At 30.7% G+C, this 18,154-nt stretch overlaps 1 protein-coding gene across 2 annotated transcripts in view; it reads left to right on the top strand.

The window, feature by feature from the left end:
* The window catches only part of NCAM2 (neural cell adhesion molecule 2), a 494,626-nt gene that overhangs the window by 346,612 nt on the left and 129,860 nt on the right, over positions 1 to 18,154 (top strand). For both annotated transcript variants that reach the window (XM_081301845.1, XM_081301846.1), the window contains exon 10: positions 12,932 to 13,119. In XM_081301845.1, the coding sequence (XP_081157971.1) occupies positions 12,932 to 13,119 (188 nt within the window). The remainder of the gene's footprint in view (positions 1 to 12,931; positions 13,120 to 18,154) is intronic.

An 18,154-nucleotide genomic window follows, 5' to 3' on the forward strand; every position in this document is an offset into this window, starting at 1 on the left:
CCAACAGTATATAAGGATTCACATTTTTCTATAACCTCACCATCACTTACCTGTTTCTTTTGAAAATAGCTATTCTAACAGGTTTGAGGTGATATTTCATTGTGGAATTAATATGCATTATTTCAGGAATATGGGATATTGAGAATTTTTAAATTTATCTATTGAAAGTTTGTCTGCTTTTGAGATATATCTATTTTGATCTTTTGTCCATTTTTTTAAAATCAGGCTATTCATTTTCTTGATCTTGAAATGTCACAGGATTCTTATAAAGACTTACTATAATGACAATCCATGGGAATCACTTACATTGTGTGACACATTTTAAGTCATGAAAATGTGTTAGAAATTGAAGTACATGCTCTTGTAGGATACTTTTTATTCAGTTAGTTATGTAATAATCAACTTATTCTGTTAGAAACTTATTCTTATAGATGAATATGAATCCCTCATATTAAAACAGTGATAAGCATGAAATAGATGATTATTGACAATTTTGGACAATGAATTGGGAGTGACTGCCTTCTCCAGAGCTTCAAAATCAGAATAAGAATTCGGCTTAGACATCTTTTTTTTTTTTTTTTTTTTTTTTTTTTTTTTTTTTTTTTTGCTGCAAGCATATTGTCACCTCTTTTAATGTTCATACTAAGATAACAATTTAATTTCTTCATAAATATCCTAACTGGTGAATTCCTTATGTATGTTCACATAAGGAACTTTAAAAATTGTTTACAATTAGTTATTGTATTTTAAAACATTAGTGTATGTTCCATAAATATCAAATGGTATCTTACAGTGTTTTAGGCAATTTTATTTAATGCAGAAATTACTTTTTTTTCATGGTCAAGATCAAAATTTCAGAGTTAGTTTATTCAAAATTAATCACAAGAAGACTAGAAAATATATTTTTGAAATTACCTTAGAAATCTAAATTTTTTACATAAGTAATAATGAAAAACTTTTCTACACTGGCCTAACATTTTCTGTTAATTCAAAATGGAGGGTATTTTATAGTCTTACACTGAAACTAGAGAATTGTCTTTGATTTTCTTAAAATAACAAAATGAATGCACTGATTTGATCACATTCTTAAATAGTCTTTTAGGGTTCTATTTTAATTCTTACATTTCAAATTTATAAAATTTATAGAAAATGATCCATCATTTCTTATCATTGCCATATTTGGCTCAGGTCTATTTCTGTCATTGTTCATGAAAGTGAGAAAAAGGTTTTTACTTAATTCCTTTTCTTGGGGAAATCATCTCTTACAAAATAGAAATTATTCTGACATTAAAATTGTAAGGAAGACATTACTTAAAACTGCAGCAAATGGTGCTCAGAACTTTCACAATAGGGGAAAGGGTGAGCTAACTCCAAAAAGAAGGGTAAAATGGGAATTTATAGTCAATTAGCTGTGTGTGAATTTGAGGGATTGGGTTAAGCAATGGAAAATACTTAGAAAGTAAACTTCAAGGGTGGCTGCATTCTTGCTAAACTATTCGAACAGGATTCTTCTGACAAAGTAGGACCACAAACTTCAACTCTGGTAGTAGTGAATGATGAACTTGGTAAAACATCAAGGGTGAGAGTAATCAAGAATATTATTGTCATGTATGTAAGAAATAAATAAAAAATAAAATAAAAATAAATTTTTTAAAAAAAGAAAGAAAAAAAAAAAAGAATGAGGGAGTTCCGACTGCTTGAATTTAGCAGGATGCTTTGCTAAGGCAAGCCAGAGAAAGGCCAAAGAGAAGGCATAATGGAGAAATGGGTTTTGAAGAGCCTCACTAAAGTTTGTAGAGGATGTTTTGGGGCTGGGCCTTGTGGTACACACCTGTGATCCCAGAGGCTTTGGAGGCTGAGGCAGAAGGATCAAAAGTTCAAAGCCAGCCTCAGCAACTTAGCAAGGACCTAAGCAAGTTAGTGAGACCCTGTCTCAAGATAAAAAATAAAATAGGGGTGGGAATGTGGGTCAGTGATTAAGTGCCCCTGAATTCCATGCCCAGTACCAAAAATAAAAATAAAAAAGGGAATCTTTGACACTTTACAAAAGTTTCTCTTGGACATCAGAGGTTTTCTGAAATAAAATTTTACCCTCCTCATCCAATTAATGAAATATTGGCATCTTTTCAATATTCAGATTTTTCTGATTTTTCTTCACTGCACTGCCCAAATTAAAAAAAAAAAATTGTTCTTCCAATAATGTTATTTCTATACGTTGTAGTTTTTAGAATGATATTTTAATATGAACTTTCATAGGATTTGAAGAATACTTAATCCCTTAAGAGATGTTAACATAAATTTATATTCCCTGTAGTTAGGGAATAACCTTTTTATTTATAAAATATGGGACAAAAGAATTAGGCAGAAAATATAACTTCAATAGTAAATTTCTTCCTTTCCATCTTGGCTTCTGCCTATTTTTGTCTTTTTGCCTTCCTTCTGATTTTTTAAAATCATCAATGTCTATTTCTTCTCAAAATATTTGAAGCCTTTTATGATATAAAGATAATTACAATTCCTCTTTTATCTCTATATAGAACACTTTTTAGCCTCCTCACATGTTGCTCTGCCAGAGTCATGGCCTTCTTTATTTACATCATGGCTCAAACCCAATTCTTCAATTTCATTACCATGCTAACATTGTGTCAGTGAAAATTCCTGCCTTGCTACCATTTTGATGTTTTAAAAATATTCTATTTTATTGAGTTCAGGGGTTTAAAATGCCTTCTTGCCTCACACCATAAATACATTTTCAGTGTGGCTTTCAGTAGAGCATGTATTGCCTATGGCACATAGTGCATACATAATTCAGCACCATTGGTTTTGAATTCAGTTCCCACTGAGACCATCAGGCAAGCAGTTAGTGGCAATTGCTCTACTTCATACAAAAAAACAAATTTACCACTAGATTATAGTTAAATTATAATAATACAATATACATATAGATAACTATATCAGAGAATATGACTATGACAGCTTTCAGTAGTTTCATTATCATGTGTAACTTTTTTCTAGATATATTTATGTGTAAATTATATGTATATTTTCCTAAAATAATATAATGCTAAACAAAATTGTGTGTGTATATATATACATATATGTGTGTGTATATATATATATATATAAAAAGAAGTAATAAAACATTTATAGTTATAGATAGACACTTCACTTTTGACTTCTAATGTCAAAAATCATAGCTTTTATAGTTGCTTCTTTATTAGTTATATATTAGATTCTTTACCTCTGGCCCTTGAAAAAAATTTTGACTTCTTTTTACTTTTAGAAATAACTTGCTTTCAATTTGACTGAAAAGCTGGATTGAAATATATAATTGACTTTAATCTCCAGTTAGTTCAATGTATAGTTTTTGACTTTTAAAAATGCAATGCAATCCATTATATAAATGTTTCACTGAGTCACAGAGTAATCTGCAAAGGCAGATCATTTGCTGAAGAAACAATCTAAGAGATCCTTCCAATATGTTATGACCACAATTGGGGAGAATACACAATGCTATGAAAATACAAAACAGAGAACCTCACTGAAAAGCCAAGTATGTGGAAAGACTTTGATCAGAATGTGTAGAGACTAGTATTAAAGGCAGTTATAAAAAGGGAAGGACAACACTTGCCATGCTTATGGAAAACCATAGACAAATATGGGTGTATGATATTTAGCATACATAATTAAAGACACATACCATTAAGTTTTCACCTGTGGAATATTAAGTTGCTTTGAGTTTTATTATTTAAATAAAATTAATAAGTGTTCTTTATGTGAAAATTGGATAATATTGTTTATTATTTCCATGGGATAAGGAAGGCATGATTGCAGAATCAAGATTATTAAGCTTTTTAAGATTCTTTATCTTCCTGAAGTATTATCCCAATTATATTTCCCTCACTGTTATATGACAGAGTCCCCATCACCAAATTTCCTACTCTTTAATATTTAATAACAATTTTTTAATATTTTTAAATAAAATATTAATATTTGATATTTTTATTCTATAATATTAAATTTTTATTTGTGGGTTCAATTGGGAATTTGTGGATGTTGGTTTAAATAATCCTAAATTATTATCCATCCCTACAACATAGTAGTAGAATGAACTGGACATCTCTTAAACATAATCCCTCATTATTCAAAGATTACCTGTTCAAAAGATTATCAAAATAAATATTCAATATAATAAAATATATAAACTTGCTGTCATATAGAAACCATTTAATAAGTATTTTATACCTGCATGTAAATTTGGCATTAAAATTATATAATAGTCTTCTTACACATTATTGGTCAGTTCAAGTTTTATATTTCCTCAGAAATCCATCTTGGTAGGTTGTATGATCCAGGAACTTGTCAATTTCTTCTAGGTCATCAAATTTGTTGTTACATAGTGGTTCCCAGTAATCTCTAATGATCCTTTGTATTTCTGTAGTGTCCGTTGTGATATCTCCCTTTTTATTTCTAATTATATTTATTTTAATCTTCTTTCATTGTCTTGGTTAAACTATCAAAGGTTTGTATTTCTTTTCTCCTACTAATTTTGGTTTTCTCTTGTTTCTCTAGTTTCTTGAGGTGTAGTTATAGGTAGTGTGAGATCTCTCCACTTTTTTTATATAGACATTGAGCCATAAACATTTTTCTTAAAACTGTTTTTGCTTCATTCTATAGGTTTGGAATGTTCTGTCTACATTTTTATTTATTTCAAGAAATTTCAGAAAAAATACTCAAAATATTTTTTTATTATTTTTAATGCACACTGTTTTGGAGACAGAGTATTGGGGAATGAACCCAAGAGGTGCTTTACCACTGAGCTATATCTTCAGTACTTTTTAAATTTTATTTAGAAACAGGGTCTCACTAAGTTGCTTAGAGCCTGGCTAAGTTGCTGAGACTGGCCTTGAACTTGTGATCTTCTTGCCTCAGCTTTCAAAGTTGCCAGGATTACAGGTGTGTGCCTTATACCTGGCTGACACTAGTTTTGAGACATTTTTATAATGTATCCCAGAGAATATTCATGTGTGTTTGAATGTGTGATTCTGAAATTGTTGGAATGTGTGATTCTGAAATTGTTACAGAGAATATTCTACAGATGTAATGTTAGATACATTTTGTCTAGGATAAAATTTAAATCTTCTGGGTTTTTAATGCTCACATTTGAGCATTATAATTATACATAATATGAGACTTATTTTTACATAATCATACATGCATGGGTTATAATTTGCTTCATTTCAGTTCCAAGTAACTCCTCTTTCCCTTTACTCCTCTCTGTCCCTACTCCCCTTAAACTACTCTATTGGTCTTTCTTCTATTTATTGAATGATTTTTTTAATTGATGCTTTACAGATATGCATAAAGGTGAAATCCACTGTGGTATATTCATATATATGCACAGCATAATTTGGTCAAGTTCATTCCACAATTCCTTTCTTCTCCTATCCTCCTTCTTCCCTCTCAGTCATCTCCCTTTATTCCATTGCTTCCCCTTTTATTTTCATGGTGCCCATCCTTCCTGGTTTTCTTTATTATCCTCTAGTTTCTGCCCATGAGAGAAAATAATTGACCTTTTCTTTTTGAGTCTGGATTTTACAACAAGTAATAGACACTTAGTATGATCTTCCTCAGTTCCATTCATTAATCAGAAAAAGGCCATAATTTCATTATTTTGGGGGGCTGAGTAAAATTCCATTGTGTATCTATACACATTTATAAATCCTTTCATCTGTTAAGAGGCTCCTTTACTGGTTCCATAAGTTGGCCATTGTGAATTACACTGCTATAAACATTTAAGTGGTTGGTTGTATCATAATAGTATGCTAATTTCAGGGTTTTGGGTGGGATAAATAACAAGGTGTGGGATAACTGCGTCATGTGGTGATTCTATTCCTAGTCTCTGAAGGAATCTTTGGAGGATTGTTATAATTAATTGGCAGTCCCACCAACAATGAGTGTACCTTTTCCCCACATCCTTGCCAACATTAATATGTGTTCTTGATTGCCATTCTGACTGTGATTGACATTCTCAATGTGATTTTAATTTGCCTGATTGATATTGATGTTGGTCATTTGTTATGTTAGGAACATAAATATTTTCAGTGATTATGTCTTGCTGGATGATTCCCTTAACCAATATTAAGCGAACTTCTTTGTCTCTTCAGATTAATTTTGGCTTAAAGTCCACTGTGTCAGGTAGAATAACTACAGTTGATGCTTTTCATCTCCTTTTTCATGGTATATGTTTTTAGACCTTTCACCTTCTGCCTTTTGTCATAGTCTATAAGATGAGTCCCTTGTAAGCAACCAATGGTTGGGTCCTTTTTTTTTGATCCATTGTTGCCAATCTAAGTATTTTGATTGGCAAGTTTTGACCACTGACATTCAGTGCTATTGTAGAGAGATCATTTTTATTCCTATTGTTTTGGTTTGTTTCTGATGCTTAATTCAGATCTGATTCTCCTTTAATAATTTCACTGGTTATGTTCATCCATGCATTGGTTCTGATATTTATTTTCCATTTATTCTCTGTGAAATATCTCATTAATTATATTTTCTCATGCTGATTTATCCTAGAAATTTTTAAATTTTATCTACAGTTATGAGGGATAGTCTTTTTGGATATGACAATTTTGGTTGAAACATGTTATCTTTCAGGAGCCTGTATATATTATTATAACTGATCCTGGATTTGAGGATATGAAATGAGAAATCAGTAGTAATTTTAATTGACATACCTCTAAATGTGACCTGTTGATTTACTCTTACACCTTTTAGAATTATATTCTTGTTCAGTTTATTAGGCATTTTGTCATAATATATCTTGGAGAGGATCATTTTCAACCTTGTTTATTTGGGATTCTAGATGTCTCTTCTATTTGGATTTCCATTTCATCCTTAAGATTTGGTAATTTATCTGGTATCGTTTAATTGAAAAGGTTTTTCTTCTTTTAATTTGTATTTCAGTGCTTCCTTCTAAGTCAATGATTCTTATATTTGGTCTCCTAATGTTACCCAGATTTATTAAGTATTCTGGTCACAGTCTCTAAACATGTATTCTTTATTATTGACTCTATTTTCAAGATTAAATACTTTTATTTGATATGTGAAAACCTATCTTCAATGTGGTGTAATCTAATGTTGATTTAAACTGATTTTTAAAAATTTATTGAGTTATTCATTTCCAGAATTTCTGTGTTTCATTTTTATAATCTCTATCTTTTTTATTAGTCTTTTCATTTTTCTGTACATTCACTCTCAGTTCATTTCTTAGATCTTCTTTTAATTCATTGAACATTTAATTATCCACTTTCTAAATAATTATTCTAACATTTTCTCCACTGTGGTGTATTGGGGTCAGTTGTATTGTGAGCTATTGGGGTGGCTTATTCCCTTGATTTTTCATATTGTTAGTATTTTAATTTATTTTATTTTATTTTGATAACAGGGATTGAACCCAGGGGTGCTTATGCACTGAGCCACATCCCCAGCCCCTTTTATTTTATGTATGTATGTATGTATGTATGTATGTATGTATTTATTTATTTTATTTAGAAACAGGATCTCAATTAGTTGCTTAGGACCTTGCTAAGTCCCTGAGGCTGGCTTTGAACTTGTGATCCTCTTGCCTTAGCCTTTCAAGCTGCTAGGTGTGCACCACCATGCCCAGCTCATACTGTTAGGATTTCTAACCTTCTTCTGGAATAATTATTTCTTCTCCTTTTATATAAGGAAACTTTGTAGTGAGCTGCTTTTTCTATACTTTGTGTCCTGAGCTGGGAAAATGTCTTGGTGTCAATATTTTCACTCAATTTGAAAAGTTTACCATGTCCAGTATCTAACAATAGGTTGATAAGTGAAACCAATATTCCAGTAATTACAACCATTTCATAGCAATACCTCATACTAATAAATCATTTAAAAAATTATTAACAATGATTTTGAATAGCCTACTAATCTATTTTTCTTGGTCAGGATGTTTTTTTTTCTGGGGAGAGTTTTCAGTTATTGTGCAGTTCATTTATCCTTAGCTCTAAACCAAAGTGGTCAAACTTTGAGGAAGTCTGTAAGCATACTTTTACTGCAGGGTTTCATTCCATTCTTGGTTGGACATCTATGATGCTCTCTTTTTCTGGAGTCACAGATCATGTGCCACAGTGTGGAGAGTGGAATGCATTAGTCTATTCTTCTGTCCTTTCTAGGCTTGGAAGAAATGACTAAGGGTACACCAGATTTGATCAAAATTTAACTTGTCTCAGTGTACCACCTCCACAGTGTTAGCCAGCAATTATTATCAGGACTCAGATCACCTATTTCAAGTGAAAATATCCTTTGTTCATCTCAGCTTTGTAGACTCAATTAATTGGTACTGAATTTCTATTTTGATTTAATCTTTTGAAGCTGCCTTGATAGTGTGGCTTCCTTTCAACTGCTATATTCCATTCCCCAAACAAATGGATCCAGAAGTAGATCTGTGGCCAGGCTGAGAAAGAAGTAGCCTAAACAGTTCAGTGCACTCCATCATACCAGTTGATTGATGGAGGAGTCAATATATATCCCTGGAGGTGAGGGCTGAGCTATACTGGGGCCTGTCTGTCCTTTTGCTGCTCTGTGTGCTTGGTGCTTGAGACTTTCTGGGAGTGTGGGAGTCTACTGTTTATGATTTTCTGTTTGGCTGTTCTGTCCATTGCTAAAATTAGATGTTAAATCACCCATTATTATACTAGAGTTTATGTGTCCCATTATGTCTATTACTTGCTGTATAGATTTTGCGTCCTTATATTGGATACGTACATATTTAGAATTGTTATCTCTTCTATCTACGTTGGCCCTTTATCATTATATAATGATCCTCCCTCTCTTTTTTACTGCTTTTGATTTACAGTCTGTTTTATCGAGGTATAGCTACTAGTTTTTTTTTTCATTTTCATTCCATTATCATGGATTACCTTATTCCATCCTTTCATTTTCAGATTCTATCCTTAGAAATGAAATGGGTTTGGGCTGGGGTTGCAGCTCAGCGGTAGAGCACTCACCTAGCACGTATGAGGCACTGGGTTCAATCCTCAGCACCACATAAAAAGAAATAAATAAAATAAAGATTTAAAAAAAAAAGAAATGAAATGGGTTTCTTGTTGACAAGAAACATACAGTTGACACTATTTTTAAAATCAACTTAGTCATTTTAAGTGGATAATTTAACCAATTTACTTTGAAGGTAATATATCAATATTTAAGAACTTACTGTAAGCATTTTGAAACCTATTTTATTATTCTATTGTATTCTTTTTTCTTTGTCCTTCCTTGGCAATCTTCTTGTGGTTAAGTGATTTATTCTAATAGAGTGTTTTGTTTCCTTGTTCACTATTTTGTTATTTGACTATCACAGATTTTTGCTTCGTGGTTATCATGAATCTTTAAGATGATCTTTTTATTTAAGTTTAAATGATAGGAAACACCAGAGACTTTACCAAAAAGCTTATGAATTAATAGATAAATACAGAAAAATTTTAGAATACAAATCTGCATACAAAATTCAGTAGTGCTGCTATGTACTAACAATTAATATCTGGTTTTAAATTTGAAAAATCAGTCTGTTGTGATAGCTATAAAACTACCTAGAAATTAATTTAACTAAAAATTGAAATATTTACAATGAAGAATTAAACCACAAAAGACATACGGAAAACATTTCATGATCATGGTTTGAAGAATCAATGGTGTTAAAAACATTTATAGTACCCTAAATTATTTACAGGTTCAGCAAAATACCCATTAAAATAAAAATATCATTATTCACAGAGTTTTTTTAAAATTATAGAAATATACACACACACACACACACACATACACACACAAACACACATGTTTAATTGTGTGTGTGTGAACCGAAACAATTTTAAGAAAAAAGAAGAAAATGACAGACAGTATATTACCTTACTTCAAAGTATGTTACATTACTGCAGTAATCAGAACAACATGGCATTGTGTAAAACCAGACATAGATAAATGTCACAGAAAAGGAGCCTAGAAATCCACCCACACATGACAGCCAACTACTTTATATAAAGGTACTAAGAATACTCATTAGCGAATACATTGTTTTGAATTTAGCATATTGGGAAATGTTGATATACATATGCCAAATAATGAAACTAAATCTCTCTCAATTATTTTTTATAAAAGTCAAATCTAAATGAACAAAAGACCAATATGTAAGATCCAAAACTATGAAATTACTAGAAAAAATATAGAAAAAAATGCTTCAGGACATTGAAATGGGAACATTGAGGTTTTTGGTACAAGATTCTAAACCATAGCAAAAGCAGACAAATGGGATTACATCAAACTAAAAAGTTTCTGCACAGCATGGAAAACTTTCTGTCCATCACTAATCATCAGGGAAATTCATATCAAAACCAGACTAAGATATCACCTCATTTCAATAAGAATGGTTGTTTTAAAACTTACAAAAGTGGTATTGAGAATATGGAGAAATAGTAATCTTTACACAATTTTTGGTGGGAATGTAAATTAGCATATCCATTATGGAAAATAATAAGGATAGTCTACAATTTTTTTTAATAACTACCATATGATCCATCAGTCCTACTACCTAATGAAAATCAAATCAGTAAATAAACATTTATATTCTCATGATCATTGTAGCATTATTCACAACAGAGAGGAAATTGGAACAACCAAGCTATATATTAACTGATAAGAAGATAAAGAAAATATGGTAAATATACACAGTGAATAGTCTTAGGCCTAAATATGGATGAAATCTCATTTTCTAAAACACGGATAAACTGATGGTTACTTTGTTAAGTGAAATGGTCTAGGAACAGAAAAGTAAAACATAATATCACTCATATGAGGAATCTAAAACAGTTTCTATCGTAAAACTTGAGAGTAGAATGGTGGTTACAAGAAATTAGAGAGGGTGGGTAGAGGAAGGAACTTGAAAAGCTTGATCATTTAATAATTGAGTTACAATTAAGTAGGATTAAGAAATTCCAGTGTGTCATTACACACTAGAATGATTATTGGTAACAATTAAGGTAGTGTATACTTCAGAAAGCTGGAAGAAAAAGTTTGACTGTTTCCACCATAAAGGAATAATAGATATTTTTATATATATATATGAATGACATGATTTAAACATCATAGAATATTTACATTTATTAAAGCATCATTTAGTACTCATTCATACATGATATTTTTATGTTTTTACTCATAAATTTTAATATAAAATTATCTAAATTTTAAAAAGGAATATGATGGATTCTGAAAGTGGATTTGTACTATAGGTTATAATTCTTATATTACACATCTGAAATATAATAAGCAAATTTAACAAAACAGAATATAGATGGGCAGTAAACAAAATGCTCAAAGGTAGGACAATGAAAATTGATAATTTATGATGGATTGTTAAGTTCTAAGAGCTAGTATTGCTAACAGTAATAAGTATTTACATACAATTTAAGCTACAATCTAAATTGGAATTATGTTTTTATTTTGAAATAAATAATTATTCCTCTCAGATAACTATACAGTCAGTAAATTAAGAATCAAAGAGGTTACTCTATTTGTGTATCTTCAAAATTAGAATCTTGCAATAAAATGATGTAAAATTATAGTGGAAGAGAGAGAGAAAGAGAGAGAGAGACCCTCTCTCTTTCTTAAATCTTTTGTGGGCTCTTTCATTAATCTAGGAACTTAATTTATAGAATAGCTGATTAACATGATATAAACATAAAAGTTTTGTTAATTTACATGTACATAGGGTTCTTCATAAAATAACAAATTTTAAATAATGAAGTTTTAAAGCATGATGTTTTTATATATAATAGTCAAAATACAATAAATTTGTGAAGGAATGACAGGATGAATGGCTGATCTAGCCTGGAAAGATCCAGATTAGAAACTAATAGAATATAGGGTTCTTCACAGTTTTATTATTTAAGTTAATTGCAGCCACAATCACTACACTGTGGTAATTTAGATTATTTTCCAACCTTGGTATGCAGAGGATATCTCCCCTGAAAAAAAATCTTGGTGACTTGCTTCTTGTAGAGATAGACAAGTAAGATGATCTTTCCTGCAGTAAGTTCCTCATGTGACGTCAGTATAGCACTTGGGAATATTTTGAGAGAGCATTTCTAAAATACTCCCATATAGTGTCTGTTTTCCCTTAACTTCTGTCATAGAAAATATGGGAAATTATACGGACTGGTTAATTTTAATTAATTTTCCTGAATTTATTTAGAATATTCATTTCAATAAAAATTAAATATATGATACTTTAAAAAATAATATTTGTTCACTTGGTTTTTTTACTTTTTAAATTTATATATAACATCGGAACGTATTACAATTCTTATTACATATATAGAGCACGATTTTTCATATCTCTGGTTATATACATAGTATATTCACACCAATTCGTGTCTTCATTCATAAGTTCACTTGTATTGTAGTCAAAGGATTTCATACCTACTTCACAATGTTTTATAGAAAGATTGTTATGAAGAAGATATGATTAAATAATGACGCAGTAACCATTGGTTTTATTAAATTTATCCTAAACTTGCTCTTTATACTATGCATTGCTCCAGAAACACTTTCTATGTAGGTAGTTATTAATTTCATTAATAAATATTCTTATTAAATTGGTAAGAGGGAATTCAACTCTATTGTTTAATGTTTTAATAATTGGCCAAGATATTGGTCACATTCATAATATGAAAATTGTGTGGTGAAATATTCAAATATTATATGTTTTCATGAGTTCCAATGTCATGTATTAAGTATATAAAATTAGAGTTATGGCTGTTTTGTAATCAAATAAAATTTGTTAATATTTATACTAATTTAGAGATTATCTTAAAGGAAACAAATCTATATATGTTTTATTTTACAGATGCTCCTAAGTTTATATCAAACCAAACAATTTATTACTCTTGGGAAGGAAATCCAATCAATATAAGTTGTGACGTGAACTCAAATCCACCAGCATCAATCCATTGGCAGAAAGAGAAGTTAATCTTACCAGCTAGAAATACCACTAATTTAAAGACGTACAGTTCAGGAAGAAAGATGATCTTAGAGGTAATTCTTAATGTGAACATCAGTAACCTATGTTATTTTAGCATGTATCTATTATTTTAAATATATTTACATACATAATGACATCATAATTTGTATATTTCACATTTTTATTTATTAAAGGTAAATTTTATATATTTGGATAATGATGTGTTTATTATGACTATTTTAACATTTACTTGTATATAAATATGTTTATATTACAAATACCTATTTTTCATGGATTTATTTTTGGAGAGAAAAACATTATTAGGAAAAATATCAGAAAAAATTAATAATCTGACAGTTTTCAAGAGCAGGAGTTCAGCCTTAGTTTTTATGCTTTCACTTATTCTTGTTTCAGTAATTGTGCTCTTTTCTGACTCGTATATGTATTATCTGATAGCTGTATATTTATAATTCTGATATAGGTTCCTGAATAATCCAAGTTTACTTATTTTATTTTATTTAATATCTCTGATTTGAGAGAACTCTTTTATAATGGCAGGTGACTGGATTTTAAGAACTGTTTGAATCATATTCTTTTTATTTAGTAATTGCAGATTTGTGTGTGTACGTATTAATGCCCAATGCTTCTACAAATCTATGACAATGATTATCATCCTTTCTAATTTGTGATGCTGCTGGAAAAATTGGTGATCTTGTTACAAACTTATTCAGATGAAAACTGATACATTTTCCACTAATTCAGCTTACATAAATTAAAAGAAATGCACCTTTTTAATGTACATTTTAATACCTGATATACATACTGTTGTAACTTATGGTGTTCTCATTGGTACAACAGTATCTCTTCTACCTGGTAGCTGGATTTAATAAAATGTTTGGTTGCTAGAATGATTTGACCATCACATCTTCATATATTTGGAAAAGTAAACTGATAATAAATCTATTTGTATAAGCTAATTCAATTTAGATTGGTTTCTTTAAAATTGTATTAGAAGAACTAGCTTTTGGTGAATTGATGTGGATAGCAATTTCACAAAGACTTTTGAACAGTTTTTTTTTTTAATTCTAAACAGGTTAAATTAACTTCAGTTTGGGGTAGTAGATTTGTTTTCTCCTCTGTCACAATATAATATCACAGACTGGATGGCAAAGCAACAGAAATGCATTTTCTTGTATCTGGAAGCTGGAAGTCCAAGATCAATGTGCCCACAGGAATGGTTTCTGGAGAGGACTCACTCTTTAACTTGTAGCTGACTATTTTCCTGCCATGTCCTCACTTTGTCTTTCTTCCTCATATACAGTCAGAAAGAAGAAGGAAGACAGATAGGCACAGAGAAATAGAGATCTTTCTGCTGCCTATTCCTCTCATCAGAATACCAGTCCTGTTAGATTAAGCCCCAACCTTATGACCATATTAACCTAAATTACCTCCCTATAGTCTTTATATCCAAATTTAGTCACACTGGGAAATAGGGATTCAGTAGGCATGAAGTTGAGGGGAGCACATGCACTCTGAAGGGAGAGAGAGATCCTCTTTACTTGTAGCCCTTAGTTCTTATGTGGGCTCTTTGGAAGAATCTCAGAACCCAACCCATACATGAGTAGATTAGCAAGAGATAAATGTAAAAGTTTTATTAATTTTACATGTATATGTGGATCTTTACAAACTTCTGAAGCATGGCACTACTTTTATAAATTTAGAGAAAGAACAATAGACTTCACTTCTGCACTTTTTCTTCACCACTTCACTCTCTCCACTCCTTCTCTCTGCTTGCAAAAAATAATAATAATAATAATAATAATTTTGTGAAGGTGGCACAACAGTGGACTAGGAAATTAATTCTATCGATGTAACTGAAAATATATGGAGAAACAGAAGCTATTGAAAGATAAAAAATACTTTGAATAGTTTATATATTCAGGTTTATTTACCAGTCTCTGGTGATTAAGGCTATTTTCCATTCTTGATATTGAAGATCATCTCTCCTCAAAAAATCTTTATGTCTTCCTGCATGTGCAAAAATACATGTATATGGTGCTTCCTAAAGTTACACTTCCTCAAGTGATTTCAGCTTGAAATAATCAATATAGCAATTTTGCATATTTTGTGATAGTACCTCTTTAACTCTTTCCAGTCCACAGCAGAGAGATTTAAGTTCATTCTTAATGACAGGCTGTTGTTTAATTTCTGCTTTAGTCATTTTGACACATTGAGTTTCTGGAGGCACCTCATAAATTTTCATTGTTAAAGTCAAGAAACATTTTATAAATACAACATTTAATTATTTTATTTATGTAAAGATGTCATGCTATTTAAAATTCTGTCTAAATGGTTTTTCTCCCCAGCACAAAGTGAAAAAAAATGTAATTATTTTTTACATTCAGCCTGGGAGCTTTCAGTTAAAGCACTGGCTTTGAACAAACATTGACTTATGCGTATACTGTGTACACAAATTAAATGTAAATCTTGAATTAAAAAAATACAGATGTGGAACTTTCACAGTGTGAAAGCAAAATATAACAATAACCCCAAAGAAAGAGGGACAAAATACATCATTAATTTTTAGTTGTTAACATACATAGTTGCTTGGGATAATACCTTTCATCATCTTTACTTTATAATGATTACAGTAGCCATGTAAGTGCTGATTTTTAAATATATATAATAAAATATAGAAAAATAAATCAATTTTAAACTTAATAATAATTGGTCAATAATAGACCTCTTGATTTTTTAATTTTTCCTTTTCTTCTTTTTTTTTATTGGTTGTTCAAAACATTACATAGTTCTTGATATATCATATTTCACCCTTTGATTCAAGTGGGTTATGAACTCCCATTTTTACCCCGTATACAGATTGCAGAGTCACATCAGTTACACTTCCATTGATTTACATATTGACATACTCATGTCTGTTGTATTCAGCTGCCTTTCCTATCCTCTACTATCCCCCCTCCCCTCCCCTCTCCTCCCCTCCCCTCCCCTCCCCTCTTCTCCCTCTACCCCCTCTACTGTAATTCATTTCTCCCCCTTGTATTATTTTTCCCTTTCCCCTCACTTCCTCTTGTATGTAATTTTGTATAACCCTAAGGGTCTCCTTCCATTTCCAAGCAATTTCCCTTCTCTCTCCCTGTCCCTCCCACCTCTCATCCCTGTTTGATGTTATTCATCTTCTCATGCTCTTCTTCCCTACTCTGTTCTTAGTTACTCTCCTTATATCAAAGAAGACATTTGGCATTTGTTTTTTAGGGATTGGCTAGCTTCACTTAGCATAATCTGCTCTAATGCCATCCATTTCCCTCCAAATTCTATAATTTTGTCATTTCTTAATGCAGAGTAATACTCCATTGTGTATAAATGCCACATTTTTTTTTATCCATTCGTCTATTGAAGGGCATCTAGGTTGCTTCCACAGTCTTGCTATTGTGAATTGTACTGCTATGAACATCGATGAGTTGCATACACTTAACCTTTTAAATGGGTGAATTTTTACATATGACCATATGAGTCATTTGGGTTATTGCCAAAATATACACCTGTAAAGGTTATACATTTTTTAAGTTTTTTTCTTTTTATGCAAACATATCCTGAGGTACTCAACAGATTTATGGCCAAAATCGATAGCAGGAAATTTCTAATAAGTTGTTTGGAATAATATTCAGTTTTAGATCATCTGCATCATGTCCTCAGTAAAAGATTCTGACTATTTTATATAAGATTTATCACATACAATACATAGAAAGAATAAATCAGTTTGTACAGACTTAGGAAGAGTAAGCCAACTCCCTATATTAATATTAATATTGGGTTACAACTTTTATTTTGATGTTCAAGAGTAATTTTTAACTGTATTAGGTCAAATACTAACAGCATAAATTAATTATATTTGAACTGTATATTTAAAAAAATTTTTAAAGTTTTATGAGTAGATATTCTTAGTACTTTCTTAATAAATATTATCAAGACTGCACATTTTAAATATGTGAATATTTTTTACTTAGTACTTTATAATAAACACAGATATGTGGATTATATTTTGATAATTTTTTAATATTTTAGAATGCTAAGTTTGCATATCAAAACACTGGACTTCAGTTTCATATTACATTCCTTAGAATACATCAAATATGTTCCAGGTTAAATCTAGAGCTATGCTTTGCTATGATGGGTATTTTCTGCATTTGTTAACAATACAATATGATAAAGGAATTACTTATTTAAGGTACTTGTAAAGCTTTTTGCCTGTTGGCAATTGAACTCCCTGGAGGGAAAAAAGTGGACTGAGCCTTTTTAAGAATGGTTTCAATGTAAAAGTCTATATTTAAATTATTAATCTTAAGGAACTATGCAGGTGGCACAATTCTTTGTTGTGGCCACCCTGCCTCTGCATTGTATTGATTCAATAAATAACATTTTGCTTATGGAATATCCAAATCTTTTTCATATGACTGGATAATATGAAAGATCATAAAATTACTTTAGAGTTAAATTAGCCTGTTTTATTAAATGCTAGATATAAGAAAAATCCATATTTGAATCACTTAGAAGTACTTAAGAGCTGTTAAAACTTCTGGGCCTTTAGCCTGATTTGTTCCTATATAGAAAGCTGACTAGAAAAATGAATGACACAGCTTTTTTGTACTTGCTCAGAATCATCATCTTCAATGGACCTCAAAATTGCTCTCTTAGTTAATAGCCTCCCATTACCACAAAATCATTTTTCTCCCTTTTGGGATAAAGTTGAAATTAACAGCCTCTCATATTGTAAGCATATTCTATCTTAAAAATAGTTACTGAAATTGAAAATTATATCTATTATCATCATCAAATCTCTTTCCTGAATTGATACTTCAGAATTTCTGTACATTAGAATTACAGGGTTGGTCCCACTCTTCACCAGTAGAACCCCCAAAGGTTAACTTAATTATGGATTTCAAATGTGTAAAGATCGAGGTCAGCTATTTTCCACCTAAACTAAAAGAGAATGATAGGAATTGAAGGGACAAGGAAGCAAGATACTGTTATTAAATATCAAGAAAAAATGCCTGTCTACAGATATTTGCACAAGAATAATATATATTTTTTTTT

Source organism: Spermophilus citellus (genome assembly GCF_964194105.1).
Source record: "Spermophilus citellus genome assembly, chromosome: 7".
Lineage (NCBI taxonomy): Eukaryota > Metazoa > Chordata > Mammalia > Rodentia > Sciuridae > Spermophilus > Spermophilus citellus.